This window comes from Sinohyriopsis cumingii, chromosome 12, assembly GCF_028554795.1.
Source record: "Sinohyriopsis cumingii isolate HCF-2022 chromosome 12, ASM2855479v2, whole genome shotgun sequence".
Taxonomy (NCBI): domain Eukaryota; kingdom Metazoa; phylum Mollusca; class Bivalvia; order Unionida; family Unionidae; genus Sinohyriopsis; species Sinohyriopsis cumingii.
The window spans coordinates 122171046-122184107 of record NC_142972.1 but is presented as its reverse complement, the minus strand read 5'-3'; the positions used below and the strand labels follow the sequence as shown (position 1 = coordinate 122184107).

Below are 13062 nucleotides of genomic sequence, written 5' to 3'. Positions count from 1 at the left end.
CAATCATGCCTACCATGAACAGCAAGTTTATACTGTTTGCTTTCAATCATGTGTACCATGAACAGTAAGTTTATACTGTTTGCTTTCAATCATACCTACCATGAACAGCAAGTTTATACTGTTTGCTTTCAATCATGTGTACCATGAACAGCAAGTTTATACTGTTTGCTTTCAATCATACCTACCATGAACAGCAAGTTTATACTGTTTGCTTTCAATCATACCTACCATGAACAGTAAGTTTATACTGTTTGCTTTCAATCATGCCTACCATGAACAGCAAGTTTATACTGTTTGCTTTCAATCATGCCTACCTAGAACAGTAAGTTTATACTGTTTGCTTTCAATCATGCCTACCATGAACAGCAAGTTTATACTGTTTGCTTTCAATCATTCCTACCATGAACAGCAAGTTTATACTGTTTGCTTTCAATCATGCCTACCATGAACAGTAAGTTTATACTGTTCAGATTGCTTTCAATCATGCCTACCTAGACTAGTAAGTTTATACTGTTTGCTTTCAATCATACCTACCATGAACAGTAAGTTTATACTGTTTGCTTTCAATCATACCTACCATGAACAGCAAGTTTATACTGTTTGCTTTCAATCATACCTACCATGAACAGCAAGTTTATACTGTTTGCATTCAGTCATACCTACCATGAACAGTAAGTTTATACTGTTTGCTTTCAATCATGCCTACCATGAACAGCAAGTTTATACTGTTTGCTTTCAATCATGCCTACCTAGAACAGTAAGTTTATACTGTTTGCTTTCAATCATGCCTACCATGAACAGCAAGTTTATACTGTTTGCTTTCAATCATGCCTACCATGAACAGTAAGTTTATACTGTTTGCTTTCAATCATACCTACCATGAACAGCAAGTTCATACTGTTTGCTTTCAACCATACCTACCATGAACAGCAAGTTTATACTGTTTGCTTTCAATCATACCTACCATGAACAGCAAGTTTATACTGTTTGCTTTCAATCATACCTACCATGAACAGCAAGTTCATACTGTTTGCTTTCAAATGTATGCAGTGAACAGTAAGGCTGGATCTGGTTCTTCACTGTTTGAAGTTTTGACATGCTGAGACTCCAGTTACACACAACCCAATACTTGTAAATTAGAAACATGAATAGCAAGTTTGTGAAAGATGAAAAATCTACTTGGGATAGCAATTTTATTGAACCAGCACAAAATTCTGCATTCACTTGCTTCTTCCAAAATATGTCAAGTATAAATTGCTACATGTGTCCATTAATTTAAGGTTTTCAAGTACTTTGAAAGGGTAATCCTTTATGTTCAGTTTCTCATGCGCTTTGATACATTATTTGATTGTGTTCCTTTATTTTCCATTCATTTAAGTACTTCGAGTACATTGAGAGTGTATTCATATTCCTTTACGATAAGTTTCTCCAGCACTTTAATATGGTGTTTGTATTCTGTTAATTTAAGTTTTTTTAAGTACATAGAAAGAGTATTTTTTATTCCTGTAAGTTTTCAAGTGCTTTTAAAGGGTATTCTTATTTCTTCAAGTTTCTCAAGCACTGCAACAGTGTATACATATTTGATTAATTAAAGTTTTTCAAGTACATGTACTTTGATAGAGTATTCATGTTAAGTTTCTCAAGGAATATTCCATTATTTTAATTTGTCAAGCACTGTGATAGAGTATTTGTGTTACATAACTTGTCAAGCACTCTGATAGAGTATTTGTGTTACATGACTTTAACTTGTCAAGCACCGTGATAGAGTATAGCACTGTGATAGAGTATTTGTGTTACATGACTAATTTGTCAAGCACTGTGATAGAGTATTTGTGTTACATGACTTTAACTTGTCAAGCTCTGTGATAGAGTATTTGTGTTACATGAGTTTAACTTGTCAAGCACTGTGATAGAGTATTTCTGTTACATGAGTTTAACTTGTCAGGCACTGTGATAGACTGATAGACTATTTGTATTACATGACTTTAACTTGTCAAGCACTGTGATAGAGTATTTGTGTTACTTGACTTTAACTTGTCAAGCACTGTGATAGAGTATTTGTGTTACATGAGTTTAACTTGTCAAGCACTGTGATAGAGTATTTGTGTTACATGAGCTTAACTTGTCAGGCACTGTGATAGACTGATAGACTATTTGTGTTACATGACTTTAACTTGTCAAGCTCTATGATAGAGTATTTGTATTACATGACTTTAACTTGTCAAGCACTATGATAGAGTATTTGTGTTACATGACTTTAACTTGTCATGCACTGTGATATAGTATTTGTGTTACATGAACACATTTCTAGTTCTTCATGTCTTAATTTCATTTACAATCTGGCCAGATGTCACAGACTAATACTTGCTCAGTGAAATTTTCACTTGAGCGGCATAATAAGAGAATTGTACAGCTCTGCATTGAATGACCATATTATACCATGGGGATGGAATGAAAGTGTTTTCTGATAGACAATAAATGATGTAGATTTTAGTATCACGCCATCTCAATCAGCTCAATACAGATGTTGTCATGATTTTTGATAATTGCTTTTGCTGTGAAACACTAGCCTTCTAATTTTCCCTTCTGTCTATATTACAGTATTTATTATATTTGCTCCCAGTATACACAAGTCATGAAATATAATAAGAATAAAGTATATACTTTAGTTTTAGGATTTGCACAGCTATTATTTGTAAAGCTTCAGCACTTTCATTTGTACCAGTTTGCAGTCAATCATTCAATTAAAATGTTATGATACGCGTCTTACAAATTCAAAGAGTAGTTCTTTAAAAAAAAATGGTTCAAATATTTTTCATTATATTTCGTTCCATAAGGACAAGTAGATAAGCATTTTTATGACATCATAAAGAGTCATTCTTAATAAATATTTTCTATTTATTTGGTTTGGTGCCATATGGCACAGCAACACAAGTAGGTTATTTATTGCTGAGGCAATTGGAGTAAAGTGCCATACTCAAGGACAAACCACGGTAGCTGACCCAGGCTGGTCCCATGGTAGGATTTGAACATGTGCTATTTTGGTTGAGAGACCTGCATGCTATCCACAGAGCTCCCATTTTCTAGTTACATTTTAGTATTAAAAAGTTTTAAAATTAAAAAAAAAGATAGTGCTATGTGTATATTATAGGTATTATCTATTTCAAGAACTGCAGAAGCTAAATTGGTAGAGCATTTGACTTCTAATGCAAGGGTTACAGGTGCAATACCTGCCCAGGATTGCCTGTGTTGGTGCCCAGTTGTGTCTTTGGGAAAGACACTTAGCTCCCATTTCTCTTGTATGATGCAGCCATTAATGTGATAAAAGTGCCTTTATCACCTCCCACCAAAAGAAATGATTTTGCACATTTTATTTCTTTCTTTCTTTTGTGCACACAGACACACACACACACACACATGCACGTGCATGTGCACACACACACACACACACACACACACACACACTTTTGAGCTGGACAGACACAAACCTTACCTTTAAAAACTACAGCCTCAGATGTAGTACTGCAAGAATTCACTTTTGCTGCATTTTGAACCTTGATTTCTTTGTCCTGTAAAAGACCATTTTTGGTTGGCACTTTTTTAGACAGAACATTATTCACTTCTGCTACATCCAACATTATGCTGGAGAGCTTGTTGTCAAGATTTCGGCTCACTTCATGTTGTCTTGTTATTCGTTGTTCCAAATATCGGAGCATTTTGAACACTGAGGTGAAATTTGAACGATATTCATCCAAAATTATTTCTGCCCTTTCAAGTTCTGAGTCATGCTTAGCCAAAGTTGTATTAATAATATGGCTTTTTCTAACTTCCTGAACCAGTTGTTTTTCCATTGAATTAAGCCAGTTCACTAACTCTTGTGTGGATTGTCCATTAGTGGCAGCCTGAAATGGTATTGTTCTCAGAGAACTAAGAGAGTCAAGATTGGAGTTTGTGTCCTTGTCTGCCTGAAGTTGTGACAAAGCGTTTGGGCAGCTTGATGTATCCAGTTCATTCACTACGAAGGTGTATTTACATTTTGTACTCCGGATGTGGCGTTTGGCTGATTCCAGTATCGGGATGATGCAGACAATTGTGACAATTACTTTCAATACATTATCCATTGTGAAAATCCTTTACCTTTTTAATTCCCAGTTTTTGTCGTAGTTTTAATTGAAGATCCTGCTAAATGACAACAGTAAGTCACAAAGATATTTTTCTTCAGAATGATCCAAAACTTTTGATGAGACTTTCTGTTCAGTCACATCGCTGCAAAGTTTGAAACAGTCTTTACAGAAGCTTACTTTCTCAGCATCCTATTAGTGTCTCACAACATAAATGAATGCATCAGTATTCGGAATGTGCACTTTTAATGAGTGGGATCAGGGATAAGTCAAATGTCAGGAGCTACTTCGGTGAATCAAAAAGCAGTGAATGTATTTTTTTCCATCTTTTTAAACCAGTCTGGCTTTTCCACTATGATATCTTATCAAACAATTAAATCAGTATTTGATATTGCTGAAATTTGCTACAGTGGTTATTGTTTGTTGAGATCAAGGCTTTTTAGATTTGTAATTTTCCCATCCAATCTACTGCTTATACTTCGAAGTACTTTGATAGTCTTAGTAAATCAAGGTTTCATCACCCCACATAAGTAAATGGTACTGAAATGGCTGGCCTGGCATCGATGATGCAGTCTTAAAATGAAATCTCACTTGTGTGTATCAGGAAGCTCATTTGTCCATTATTTAATTTCTTCCACATGATTCATACAGATTATCCCACTAGTGTGCTGTCATTGAATGCCTCTCCCTTATGCACATTCTTCCCCTTTGATAGCTTCCTTGCTTTCTGGCAGTAGGATTTCCTTTGCATCAACAAAATATTTTCATGAGTTGTAATAGTGTGAGGGTTGAACAAGACGCTGACATCAGCTGGAAAAATCTGTGGTAACAAAACAAAGTAATTTTCAGTATATGTTCATTATTATTATTATTATAATATATATATATATATATATATATATATATATATATATATATATATATATATATATATATATATATGCTCACACACACATACCTACCTTCTATCTACCTAACTACCATATATACATCTATAGCAATGCCCATAAATACAGCATTCACCTGAACTAGCACAATAAATAATCTTAGTTTCTTTGCAAATTACTTGCAGCTAGAAGTATATGTTTCAGCAAGTGGATTTTAGTAAAATGTGAGAGTCTTGCATGTGGGTTATATATGGTATCACAAATAGTTTATGCTTGGTGAACTGCACACAGTTATATAATGTTTAAATTTCATGGCATATTACATTTTATTAGATTATCTATTCTTTCCACATGATACAAGGCCAGTAGAGCAAATAAGCTGTATTACTCTTGGCTAGGCTACCTTATGTATTTGCTTAGAAGTTGAGTCAAACTGCAAACAGCAAGGATCCTGATCTACTGCAGCATAATGTGCCTGCAGATAAGGGTTTGTGTTGTTTGTTCTACTGATTACTCCTAACAAGCTGCATAGATCCAGATCTTCCAGCACGTTATGAGATGGCGGATCTGGGTCTGTGTAGTTTGCAGTTGGAAATGTCGTATGCGTTAGTGCATATGGTAGGCTACTGTGTATGTCCCATGTATAAAGTGGAGATGCCACTGTTGTAAGAGAATAAAATGTGATATTTTTCATCAATGCTCAGAAAGAGAAAATCTTTGACAGGTGTGTTTAAGTGAATTTTGTGGACTAGTTTGTAAATATAATCATATTTCCTAGTACAATTTTTTCCTACTGAAGTGATGAAATTTTCAGCACAAAAGTTAATGTGATGTGACCCAGTTGAAAATAATTGCTTTGACTAAATCCTTCTTAACATCAGCAAGAGGTCTGGACCATTAATTTTGATGACTCCATAATTTCAAAAAATTTGCATTTTTACTGTTCGTGAAAATTCAGGACATGAAGTATTGTTTTCAAAAGCCAGCTAAAATTAAAAAAGTTTGATTTGGAATGTAAGCTTAAACATTCATTACTCACACTAAAAATGGTGCAGTTGAACAGACTGTCAGACTACTTTCATTACTCACACTAAAAATGGTACAGTTGAACAGACTGTCAGACTACTTTCATTACTCACACTAAAAATGGTACAGTTGAACAGTCAGACTACTTTCATTACTCACACTAAAAATGGTACAGTTGAACAGACAGTCAGACTACTTTCATTACTCACACTAAAAATGGTACAGTTGAACAGACTGTCAGACTACTTTCATTACTCACACTAAAAATGGTACAGTTGAACAGACTGTCAGACTACTTTCATTACTCACACTAAAAATGGTACAGTTGAACAGACTGTCAGACTACTTTCATTACTCACACTAAAAATGGTACAGTTGAACAGACTGTCAGACTACTTTCATTACTCACACTAAAAATGGTACAGTTGAACAGACTGTCAGACTACTTTCATTACTCACACTAAAAATGGTGCAGTTGAACAGACTGTCAGACTACTTTCATTACTCACACTAAAAATGGTGCAGTTGAACAGACTGTCAGACTACTTTCATTACTCACACTAAAATGGTACAGTTGAACAGACTGTCAGACTACTTTCATTACTCACACTAAAAATGGTGCAGTTGAACAGACTGTCAGACTACTTTCATTACTCACACTAAAAATGGTACAGTTGAACAGACTGTCAGACTACTTTCATTACTCACACTAAAAATGGTACAGTTGAACAGACTGTCAGACTACTTTCATTACTCACACTAAAAATGGTAGTTGAACAGACTGTCAGACTACTTTCATTACTCACACTAAAAATGGTGCAGTTGAACAGACTGTCAGACTACTTTCATTACTCAGACTAAAAATGGTACAGTTGAACAGACTGTCAGACTACTTTCATTACTCAGACTAAAAATGGTACAGTTGAACAGACTGTCAGACTACTTTCATTACTCACACTAAAAATGGTGCAGTTGAACAGACTGTCAGACTACTTTCATTACTCAGACTAAAAATGGTACAGTTGAACAGACAGTCAGACTACTTTCATTACTCACACTAAAAATGGTACAGTTGAACAGACTGTCAGACTACTTTCATTACTCACACTAAAATGGTACAGTTGAACAGACTGTCAGACTACTTTCATTACTCACACTAAAAATGGTACAGTTGAACAGACTGTCAGACTACTTTCATTACTCACACTAAAAATGGTACAGTTGAACAGACTGTCAGACTACTTTCATTACTCACACTAAAAATGGTACAGTTGAACAGACTGTCAGACTACTTTCATTACTCACACTAAAAATGGTACAGTTGAACAGACTGTCAGACTACTTTCATTACTCACACTAAAAATGGTACAGTTGAACAGACAGTCAGACTACTTTCATTACTCACACTAAAAATGGTACAGTTGAACAGACTGTCAGACTACTTTCATTACTCACACTAAAAATGGTACAGTTGAACAGACTGTCAGACTACTTTAATTACTCAGACTAAAATGGTGCAGTTGAACAGACTGTCAGACTACTTTCATTACTCACACTAAAAATGGTACAGTTGAACAGACTGTCAGACTACTTTAATTACTCAGACTAAAATGGTGCAGTTGAACAGACTGTCAGACTACTTTCATTACTCAGACTAAAAATGGTACAGTTGAACAGACAGTCAGACTACTTTAATTACTCAATTTAATATGTGGATTAAATAAAGGTGTTGTTAATGGAGGGCCAGAAAATCAGCATTTCCAACACAGGAGTTAATTCAACAAGAAAATCAGATTGATATTCTTTGGACAAAATAATTTTAATAATTCACAATGTTGCACCTAGAATTCCAGGGCAAGAGATACTGTACCCCTCTGTACCCTAATCAGGGAGACACATAAAAGTTTCTAAGGAACAAAGAAAAATACTACTGGAGATCATAAATTGTTTTCTTTTAATTGGAAATAAAAGCTGTAAGGAGCATGTACCTTCTGTGGCACGCAAATCTTAAGTGTTCACTGTTCATGACTTTTCAGTTTTCTAATTTCACACTTCAGTTATTTGGGTTGGTATTTGATAATCTTTCTAATGGTTACCTGTAGAGCCATTGAAACTGTAGATCTATTGAAACAATTTCCTGTCTTTAAAAAAGAATGAGAAAGTCACATCTTTTTATAAAGTTTCACTATTGTATAACCTATATAGGCATAGGCATTAACATTTTGCTCTTTGAACTTTAACATTTTGCTCTTTGAACTTTAACATTTTTGCAATAAAAGCCTTGTCAAGCCCGCAGTTAACTAGCAAGTATTAAAAAAAATTGGATATTGTTGTTGGCTGGTATTCAACAGTATTCTGGATTTTTTATTTTTTCAGTTATGCAGACAAATTTGATTTCCCAAAACAATTTCAGGGAACCAGTTTTTGATAAAAATATCATAGTCCCTCTAGGCAGTATTGCCATGTATTTAAGACTGATCACGTAAAGAGCTGGCCAGATAGACTTTACTGGTCATAGCTTATGGGATGATCTGTTTGTCCATTAGCACAAGTTTGTTATCACTACTCCTCCAAAACTACTTGGAAGATTGCCATGACACTTTACACAGACATTTGGGCTAGTTGCAGGGCCAGATGAAAATGGTGCTGCTCAGACACCCAGTGTGGCTGCCACAGTTGCCATATTGAAAATCTTATGGCTACTATTATGGTTCCTGATTGGATGGTCATATCAACAGGGGTTTTTCACTGATTTGTTGTAGGGTTTAACGCCATGTTTTAGCACACGATAGGCTATACATGGTGGCCAGAATTAATGGTGGAGGAAGAACCTGGGAAATCCCTGGAAAGAACCACTGACCCTCGAGAAGCTACTGGCAAGCTTTCTCACATACCCACATTGGCCGATTCCGAGACTTGAACCCACGCAGACAGGGGTGAGATGGCAGTGATCCATAACAGAAAGCGCTTTAGACCACTTGGCCACTTGGGGCCCCCAGGTTTTCACTGAAAGACTTCTAATGAAGTCTAATTGATCCAAAATAAAAATGGTGCTGATCTGAAATCCAATACACAGCTTGAAAATCTTGAACAGAAAGTCATATTGGCATGGAGTTTTCACCAAAATACTTCTTAATTTGTTCAATTGGTCTTAAATGAAAGTGGTGTTGATCTGAGAATCATTTATGTCCAAAATTTAGTGCCCATCTTGAAAATCTTGTTATTGCTATGGTTCCTGAATGGATGATCATATCAACATAATGTATTCAGAGATGCTGCCAGGGCATGTGATCGCATGATTCTTGCACAATTTTTATTAATTCGTGCACTTGGAAAGCATTATGCATGATAACTCCTGCATTTAGTTTCAAGTCAGTATATGAAAATGTACTCTGATCAGTATATATAATTAAGTCGTTCATCAATAAAGTGCTTGTTATGACATAATTCAAGTCAGTAGAAATATTGTATAAACTGTTTACATATCTGGTTTCTTTGGCTTGACATAAATGGTTGTTAAACTTAATTTGATTGGCACATTAACAAGCATTTTATCATAGTTTGAATCTTGCCTGAAGGAAGTTCTACAAATGTGCGTTTATAATATGGACTATCTAGAAGACCCTAAATGGCTCAATCCAGCATAGTTCATCTTTAGATGACAATTTCATTGGCAAAGAGTGGCTAATCATCGTGATGAAGGCATCTTATTTTTATTTTAAGAAGTATATCAGATTATTGAAGCTTGGAAAATGTTAAAGGAGATACCAATGAGTGATTTTGAAGCCCGAAAATGGTGTTAAATATGAATCCGATGTTAATGCTGGATGAACAAAAATAGATAGCAATGCTGGTCAACTCCACATTTCAGTAGTATTTCAAAATTAAATGTAGAAAAGGCAGACAAACAAACCATATTAAAAAACAGACAATTTTAAAATTTATTGTAACTTTCACTTCTTTTCTTGTTGCACTTTATCACTGGGGGATCATGTGCAAAAAAACCCATATAGCCCCAGGATAAAGGTTACAATAAATGCAATAATAAGAAAACTGAAAATAAAATGAAGAAGTTAAGATATTTATTTGATTAAAATAATTTTGCTTGAACAAGTAGACTATGGAATTAATGGACTTAAAATTCTAATACAGCATTATGAAGACCCCTCCCATGGCCTAGTGGTTAGAGCATCTGCCTTGGATGTAGGTGGTTGTGGGTTTGACCCCTGGCAGAGTCATTCCAAAGACTTGCAAAAATAGTACTAACAGCTGCCTCGCTTGGTGCTCAGCATTAAGGGGGCACTCACCAGTTATGTACCTTTGAGAGAGTGACGTATGTAAGGTGAAGTTGTTTGCATTTAAAACATGCACAGTGGAGAGAATGTTGGCATACCTCTATGCTACATTAATGTAATGTGGATGATATTTCTTTGGATATTATACTTTTGGAAATTGTACATGATTTAAACACACTGCTAACTAAAATGACCGTTCCCTTATGCTAAAAAATCAGCCTGAATTAGCCTGAAGTACACTATCCATAGCAGCTATTAAAATAGGGAAAATGAATTTTGCCAGACTAGACAATACCAGCTTCTGAAAATGCAATGAATGAATTACCAAATATATAACATGTAAAAAAGTTATCGGCTCTTTTTTTATACAGTTTACCTCTGAAGTTCAGGAAGTGAAAATGACCAAGTAGATCTAGCACTTTTTTGAAAGGTGCACATCTGGAGTAAGGCCAAGCGGTATACTCAATAACCCATATTACACACATCAATCATACACCAAAATAAAGGGAATTAAAGGTTCTTTGAATTATTCCTAAGATATACAATGTCTTTTTTAAATAGCCAGTATAACCAGTGAGGAAAGCCAGGGAAATTCTTTTTCTTTAAAATCCTAACCCTATGCAAAATACGAAATTGTAGAGTGCCACCTTAAAGCAAATATAAATATGTATGCAATTATTTTTTTTTATTTTCACATAATTATATATGATGTTCTGAATAAAATGGTACATTCATATTGCATTTAAGCATGAAAATAAGCTAATTATGATCATTTTTCTCATGCTTACATAATTTGCCATGAGGTATGTTTGTGTGAGTAGTGACCTTAATTATGGGGAAATTAGAAGACTTAGAATATAGGAATAGAGTCAGCTTAAATTTAAAACTGTTGCAATAAGTAACAGAAATATAAAGTGAAAATGTTTCTTTTCGTTTATTTGCAATGAAATAAAAAAATGAATGATGAGAAAGTCAATTTGCTTCTTCCATATTAAACAATAGGCAAATATGTTACACTTTGACCTTTGACCTTTATGAACCTGATGTGTTCCCTCCCATTTCAAACTGTAGAATTCATTGTTGATATCTCAGAAATAATTATGGCTAGTTTCATGTTCCTGTCATTCAGCATAACATTGGTTGCTACGTTTACAAAATTTAATGTGCATTCTTAAAATAGCTCTTTTTTATCATGGGGGGGGGCTGGACTTTTTAAAGACTCTGACACTCATAAATACTGTTCTGTGGGGAGAAATGCATGAGAATTATTCAAAAGGATTGTTTTGATGCTTGCGACTTAAATGTTTCATCCATAAAATCATAATTAAATTATACAGTAATAATACATATATTCTCTTTATGGGGGCTCTCACCAGTTATTATGTACTTTTGAGAGAGTGACGTATGTAAGGTGAAGTTGTTTGCATTTAAAACATGCACAATGGAGAGAATGTTGGCATACCTTTATGCTACATAAATGTAATGTGGATGATATTTCTTTGGACATTATACTTTTGGAAATTGTACATGATTTAAGCACACTGCTGACTAAAATGACTGCTCCCTTATGCTAAAAAATCAGCCTGAATTAGTCTAAAGTACACTGTACATAGCAGCTATTAAAATAGGGAAAATGAATTTTGCCAGACTAGACAATACCAGCTTCTGAAAATGCAATGAATGAAGTACCAAATATGTAAAATGTAAAAAAAAAGTTGTTGGCTCTTTTTTATACAATTTACCTCTGAAGTTCAGGAAGTGAAAATGACCAAGTGGAGCTAGCACTTTTTTGAAAGGTGCAAATCTGGAGTAAGGCCAAGCTGTATACTCTATAACCCACATTACACACATCAATCATACACCAAAATAAAGGGAATTAAAGGTTCTTTGAATTATACCTAAGATGTACAATGTCTTTTTCAAATAGCCAGTATAACCAGTGAGGAAAACCAGGGAAATTCTTTTTCTTTAAAATCCTAACCCTATGCAAAATACGAAACTGTAGAGCGCCACCTAAGAGGTTAGTGTTAGGACTAGTTTGCCTGGTGTAAGGATAATGTGACTGGGTGGGACATCATGCTACATGTCTGCGGCATGATACCCCAGTGCTAGACATCACTTTAAACTGTCACACTGCAGACATCATAGTAACTAACCCAAATCACACACACACACACACACACACATGTTAGTGAACAATCTTATTTTTGAGCAGAAATATCCAAAAGACAATTCAGGTGAGCTGTGACAAATTGTACATAACAGCATAAAATAACCGTTTTCAAGCTTAATCCATCTGGCTAAGCTGGCTTTGTATATGCCCCCTTCAGAAAGCAGAATGTGAAAGGGCGTTTTCAGTACAAAATAGTATTCTTAACAGATAAGGAACAGATTTTGCTCAGAAACAATCAACAGATTAATGCTTATACAAGTTAAGGCAACATGTTGCAAAAGATTTATATTTCAACAGGAATCTTGCAGAGTGGAGCAGGAAGAAAGAAAGATGGATATTGAAGTGTTATATAAATATTGAATTATGGCTGTTTCCTCCCCCCAACCTCATTTTTGTTGTACTGTTTTCGTGACAAGAGGGAAAATCCTCCCATATGATAAAATCCTAGGAGCATCTCTGTGTACTGACTGAAAGACTTCTAATATGTCTGCTTGATCCTGCATTAATATCGTGCCAATCTGACAATCAATATGGCAACCACAGTAACCGTCTTGAAAATC

The 13062-nt window shown here is 34.9% G+C and overlaps 2 protein-coding genes across 7 annotated transcripts in view; one reads left to right on the top strand and one right to left on the bottom strand.

The window, feature by feature from the left end:
* The window catches only part of LOC149787366 (protein disulfide-isomerase TMX3-like), a 337613-nt gene that overhangs the window by 146265 nt on the left and 178286 nt on the right, over positions 1 to 13062 (top strand). The gene's annotated exons all lie outside the window — the stretch shown is intronic.
* Positions 1 to 13062, bottom strand: part of LOC149787367 (techylectin-5A-like) — a 206924-nt gene that overhangs the window by 66635 nt on the left and 127227 nt on the right. For all 5 annotated transcript variants that reach the window (XR_016425158.1, XM_089977947.1, XM_089977944.1 and 2 more), the window contains exon 2: positions 3494 to 4941. Coding sequence is in view for 4 of the 5 variants with exons in the window: in XM_089977947.1 (XP_089834073.1) it covers positions 3494 to 4121 (628 nt within the window). In the remaining variant the exon portion in view is untranslated. The remainder of the gene's footprint in view (positions 1 to 3493; positions 4942 to 13062) is intronic.